Source organism: Pygoscelis adeliae, unplaced genomic scaffold, assembly GCF_000699105.1.
Source record: "Pygoscelis adeliae isolate BGI_AS28 unplaced genomic scaffold, ASM69910v1 Scaffold26, whole genome shotgun sequence".
Classification (NCBI taxonomy): Eukaryota; Metazoa; Chordata; class Aves; order Sphenisciformes; family Spheniscidae; genus Pygoscelis; species Pygoscelis adeliae.
In genome coordinates, this window is record NW_008825104.1 from 748,085 (window position 1) to 754,446 (window position 6,362).

Here is a 6,362-nt window from a genome sequence, read left to right on the forward strand (position 1 = left end):
TACCTGAGAGGAGGCTGTAGCGAGGTGGGTGTTGGTCTCTTCTCCCAAGTAACTGGTGAAAGGACGAGAGGAAATGGCCTCAAGTTGCGCCAGGGGAGGTTTAGATTGGACGTGAGGAAAAATTTCTTTTCTGAAAGGGTGGTTAAACATTGGAAGAGGTTGCCCAGGGAAGTGGTTGAGTCACCGTCCCTGGAGGTATTTAAAAGATGGGTAGATGAGGCACTTAGGGACATGGTTTAGTGGACATGGTGGTGTTGGGTTGACAGTTGGACTCGATGATCTTGGAGGTCTCTTCCAACCTTAATGATTCTATGATTCTATGATTCTATGATCTTCTGCAGCGTAACAAAGCTGTTGCTTTCCAGCTCTGAAATGCTGCAGGCAGCAGCACAGGCAGGGATCAACTCCCCCCTCTCCCCAGTGCCCTTGATAAAACCACCCACTTCCCTGTCAAAACATTGCTTTAAAAATGATAATTGTGAAACCGCTGTACTTGCGCATGAATATTATCTGTTAAGCATTTACTTACAGCCTGCAGCTCGCTCTCCATTGTCTGCTAGTCTTGATAAACCCAGAAGTGTTTCTTTTGTCTTCACAGCTCACCTTGAAGGACATTAACTATCATTTTGATCTCACAATAGTTTAAGAAGTATTGGTTAGCCTTCTATAAGTGAATGTATGTCCGTCCTGGGGTGTTAATGTAATCCAAGTCTGGAGTTGAACTGCTTCCCAAACCCGTTAGAGATGAATTCAGAGTTTGGGTTCCTAGAACAGTTCTGCCAGGACATTGCCAGATCCAGGAAGCATTTAGGCAAGGTGGAGAACTTTAAACTCTCACAGTTCTGTGTTCCTGGCTAAATCTTCATGCCCCTGAAAGATATGAACCCAACAGCCCAGAAAACGCTGCCTCAAAAACACCCCTCCACATAACACAGTATAGTACAGGTCAGTGATAGTTCAGACCTCTCAAGCAGACGTGCCCAAATGCCTTAGAGCACTAACCCAGTGGCAGTCTCTAGAAATGAGGTCATTTTGTCTTCATTTCTGAGGCTTGTCAGCTGAAACTCAGCCAGTTACCCTCACTCCAAGTGCTTGGGATGGTGGCACTAAAATCACACCCTTTCTGGCAGAGGTTGCAAAAAAAGATTCAAGGTGACATTAACCAGCTCTCAGTACTGACTGATGTGGGATTCAAACCAGTGACCTAGATGTAGAAGGCAGTTTATCCCATTACGAACCCCTTGAGCCATTCTGCTTCTTTTTGTATTTGTTCCTCTGCGAGACTGGCACGGCATAAATAACCACCAATGTTTTTTGTGTGTGCAGACGTGTGCCTTAGACGTGCCATCTAAGGAACAGAACACAGTCTTTTGTGTAAAACAACTGTTGGTCCTAATGCATTTTTAGCAGCCAGAGCTCTGGGACAGCTTTGGCTTTGCAAGTCTGAGTGACCAGACTATAGTTAATAAACTATGTCTTATCAACTTGCAGTTGTATGATGGGTCACAATAGATCTGCAAAAAGAACAAGAATGAAAATCCTCTGTCCACCTGCAACCAGCTAGCCTGATGCAAGATTTTTTTTTTTTGGCAACACTGACAATGGGATTAAATGGGAAATACTTTTCTTTCTTGTCTCTTTGCCCACTTCTTCTTTAAAAGTGCAAGTACTGTCTGCATTTGGTCAGACGGGAATTTCAACACTGTCTGCCTGATTAAGCCTTGATTTAAGCTTACAACAAAGGTGAATGAGTGCATGTGTGTGTGTGCGTCAGTGAGTGCATATGTCCTGTAAGCTCAGAATTCAGAGCAGATGTTCACTGATCTGAGCCTACTGTTTTCAAGACTGTCAGCAACTCTAGCAAGGGAAGGGGAGGGAAAGGGAGGGAGGGTCTCTGGCTAGCCAGCAAGGTGAGATGTGTTTACTTACGGCAGCCCACCACCAAGCATGGGGGATGCTGGTGAAGTTGGTACTGGAGACATCATGCTCCACTGTGTAGACCATGGCAGAGAAGGCGAAGATGCCCATGGCAATAAAGAGCAAAAGGCAGCCCACCTGCTGGTAGCACTGGCGCAAGGTAAAGCCGAAGGCACGCAGCCCTGTGGAGTGGCGGGCCAGCTTGAGGATGCGGAAGATGCGCATGAGGCGCATGATGCGAAGCACTTGTCCCACCTTGCCCACCCGTCCCACCTTCTCAATATCGTGCTCGTGCTGAGAGCCCTGACCTCGAGGCTGGTCGTCATCAGTAAAACATTCGAGCAGCAGCTGCAGGTAGAGGGGCAGGATGGCAATGAGGTCTACTGCATTGAGGGCGCTGCTGGCAAAGCGGCGCAGGTCTGGGGTAGAGACCAAGCGCAGCAGGTACTCGAGTGTGAAGAACACAATGCACAGGGTTTCAATGTGCTCCAAGATAGGCCGGCTCTCCCCACTCTTCCGGCCTACCTGCTGCATCTCCTCCACTGTGTTGAGTGCCAGGGCCACCACGGAGACGAGCACAAAGAAGCTGGAGGCCACTGCCATTACCTTGGCGGTGACAGAGGAGAAGGGCTTCTCCATGAGGTTCCAGAGGCGCCAGCGCTGGGGACCATAGTAGCGCATGTGGCGGAAAAGCTGCTCATTCTCCTCAGCCTCTGCCTGGGAGCGCAGCTCGCGCTGGACCTTCAGTTGCTCGCTCAGCTCATCACGGCGCTCCTCGAAGCAGATGCGGCAACAGCGAGGTGTGTATTTGAGCCGCACACCCCAGTAGCTCAGCTCCTCCAGGAAGCTACGGGGGCACAGCTCGTCCCGCACGCGCAGCACCCCTGAGGCATAGAAGTTGTACACCAGCTGGAAGACAGCTGGGTCTCGGTCAAAGAAATACTCATCTACCTGGGCAGCGTAGTCATCACATAGGCCCAGCTGGCAGCGACGGTCAGTGGAGGTAGCCAGGCGGCCCAGTCGGGTCTTGGGATAGATGGCCACTGCCTGGTAGGTGAGGCGGTAGCTTTGGCCACCGACGTTGATGTTCAGCACAGATGAAGTGGAAGCTGTAGCTGGGGCTTCACAGGAAAGGGCAGGGGAACAAGGAATCGATGACCAGGGCTTGTTTTCTCTCTCAAATATGTCTCCACTTGGCCATTTTCCTTGTTCTTTCTCTTCCTCTTCCTCATCTTCATCGTCCACATAATAGTTGTAATTCCCCTCAGGTCCCAGGAGCAGTAAGGGCTGAGAGTTCAGTGGAGCGGTAGCAGAAAAGCCACTCTGCTTGTCTACATGCATGCCTTTGTTATCCTTCCCCTTGTTGGGCTGCAGGAGGAGATTTGGTGCTTCCTTTTCCCTGCCTTTATGTTTTAGGAAAGGAAACTGTTGCCTCATGTTAAACTGCAACATACTATTTCTCCTTACTCTTCTCCCTTCTTTGCATTCAGCTGATCAAGGAATTAACACCAGTCCTTTCCAGCACTACAAAGGCTGACAATCCTGTTTTCTTCTCTGTATCTCAGTAGTATCACGCACAGCAGCAGTTCTGCATTTTTCTCCCTGCCAGCCACCACTCCAGTTGTTGTGAAAGCTCTGTGTGGGATATAGACACAGGAAGACTGCTGTTGACAGTTTTAATCTTGCTGACAGGGAAGATCTGAGTGCTTAGAGAAGAGGATTTAAGGGCTATTATCCTGTTCCAGCCTCATGTCCCTCAGTTTGTGACGTGAATGATTATGGATCCATAAATCTATGAAAAATCAGTAGGGGGAAAAAAACCCTAAAGTTTTATTGCTAATAAAAACCATACATTTTCCTAATTCAAGTATATATGGATTAAGAATAATCTCAGAATGAAAATGTATGAGGGGCAGAGGGTGGGGAAGAGGGGGAGAGAGAGAGAGAACATTAGAGATTTCTTTCATCTACATGAGTATAGCATGTCTTGGGTTTTCCTTAATGAAAATAATGAATAATTGATATGCAGATAATGGTAGGAATTCACTACAGTAGCTCTTAAAATATTTTCCAAAGCTGAGCAAATAAAAGTCATCCCTTTTCATTCCCAGTTAGAATACCTCCATCTGGTTAAGGGCTGAGGAAAGTCGCAGTCTGTGACTTTGGTTGTGCTCTGGGAGCTGAGGTCTCGTGCTCCTCTGGACACAGTGCAAGTGAAGGGCAGGGATGTGAAGGGGTTTCCAGCATGCTACTTCACTTCAAACTCTTCGTGAGCTGCTGAGAAACAGAATAAAGCCACTCTTGTTTTTCTTGCAGGGCATGTTTAATAGCATAAAGCTGCACTAGGTACCTAGCAGGACAGTAGAGATGCTTTCTCTGTTTTGATGGAGGTTTCATCCTCAGCTCTGGTTGAGCTGGCATGAGCATCTCAAGTAATAATAAGCATCCTGAAAGCCAGGTTACTTCCCCTTGTCACTGGGAGCACTTCAGCTGAGTTAGAGCTCCTGTAAAGCAGAGGGTACACACAATAAAGGGATGGCTCCTTTGACATGCGCTTAGCCCCTGAGTTACAGCTTCTTAACACCAGCTCGTTATTCCACCAGTATCCAGGCTAGGGCAGGAAGAGACGAGGCACTAGAGAACTGCTAGCTTTGGCAACACCCTCACTGGTCTGGAGGGCCTTCCATCTGCAATCCTGTAGCCTGCCTTCCACTCACAGCTCCCTACCCTTTCACACAAGCTGCTGGGACAGTGTACCCCAGAGCCCCTGCAGCAGTATTTTTCCTTTGTCGTCCTCAAGCTCCTGTTATTGTGTCATTAATCTCACGGTCTTGCTCCCGCAAACCCCAATACTGTCGTTGTGGTGGTGTCCTATGTGAAGCAATTGCTGTTGCTGTGAGAATCACCCCTTCTTTTTCCCCTTTTCCCTACCCCGGGTTGTAGCTTTTATATTTACTAGCTCTTGACAAACAGGAAGACATCACAGATGAGCATTTTGCAATACTTTTGTTCTCAGGCTGCATCCTAATGGGTGTATCACACTGAATAGTTCAAGGTTTCTTCAGGGCACACTGTTTAAGGCCTGGATTATTTGCAATACATATTTAGCTGCACTTGAAAATATTTTGCTTCATGAATTTGTCTCCCCTGCCCGTTCTTGATGCAAAAAAGGCAAGGCCCCTATTCATAGGGATTGTCAGTGCCTTATTACAGATACCAATCTACTTTGCAGTTTGCTTTGAACATTAAACCATGCCATGGTGAGTCCTTTGTTAGCAACCATAATGCAAATTAATGTCCAATTTCAAGGCTGTTTCCTTCTCCTAAGCAAACTAATTCAGACATAAGAAAAAAAATAGTCTGCAATGCCATCATTTTACTACTGAAAATTCTTGAATGTTTCTTAATCAAGATTCAAGCTAGACTATAACCATATTCCTCTTGCCAGCCTCCACTGTAGCACTTCATTTTGCTTTTTGTCAGGCTCCTTGGTCTCGCTTCTGAGAAGTATCCGGTAAGGCTTATTGCTCACTACTCAAGAGAACATTTCTCATACCATACTGCAGCGGCAGAGGCTTCTACCGGGTGAACTTCATGACTGTCAGATGCCAACACCTCATGCATCTGGACTAAGATCTTGGACAACACTACTAAGCAAAGCAAGAAAGATCGCTAGCTTTGCTTCTGCTCAGACTAATTGCTTTGACCTAGGTATTCTTGGGAATGTAGCTCTCACGCACCTGGTACACTCTGCTCAAACTTGCCTCTGACAAAATAGGTAAAAGAAATTTGCTTTATTTATGTTCTTTACTTTGGGGTGAGACTTGGTTCTGAGCTGCTAGACTCTCAGCCTACATAGATAAGAAAATGAAGTGACCAGAAGAGACTTCCCCCCCCGAGTTTTTTTTTCCTTAGCTACCTTATTCAGTGTGCTGCTTATCTTCGTAAGTGTCACTAATAAGAATTGTGTAACATCTTCTTATATGGCGAAGAGCAGACTTCAGGCTGCTGAAGAAGCTAGTTAGTAACGTCCCCTGGGAATCTGCTTTTGAAGGTATTGGGTTCCATGAATGCTGGTCATATTTTAAGAGCCATCTCTTAAGAGCACAGGAGCAGGCAATTCCAAAGCGCCAGAAGTCAAGCAAGGGGGGCAGAAGGCCGGCTTGGCTGAGCAAGGATCTTCTTCTAGAACTTAGGCAGAAAAGGAAAGTGTACGGACATTGGAAGCAAGGACAGGCAACACAGGAGGATGACAGAGATGCTGTTCACCACTGCAGGGAGAAAATTTGTGTGGCCGAAGCTCGATTAGAGTTCAAGCTGGCCAGCACTGTGAAGGACAACAAAAAGGGCTTTTTAAAATATGTTAACAGCAAAAGGAGGATCAGAGATAACATTGGTCCATTACTTGATGAGGTCAGTCACCTCACAAATAGAGATGTAGGCAA

General features: G+C 46.8%; 1 protein-coding gene across 1 annotated transcript in view; it reads right to left on the minus strand.

Annotated features, from left to right (window-relative positions):
• KCNV2 (potassium channel, subfamily V, member 2) overlaps positions 1–3,540 on the minus strand; it is a 7,959-nt gene extending 4,419 nt beyond the window's left edge. The window contains exon 1 of the mRNA XM_009327293.1: positions 1,930–3,540. Coding sequence (XP_009325568.1) covers positions 1,930–3,369 — 1,440 coding nt within the window. The 5' untranslated portion in view covers positions 3,370–3,540. The remainder of the gene's footprint in view (positions 1–1,929) is intronic.
• Between the last annotated feature and the right edge of the window lie 2,822 nt (positions 3,541–6,362).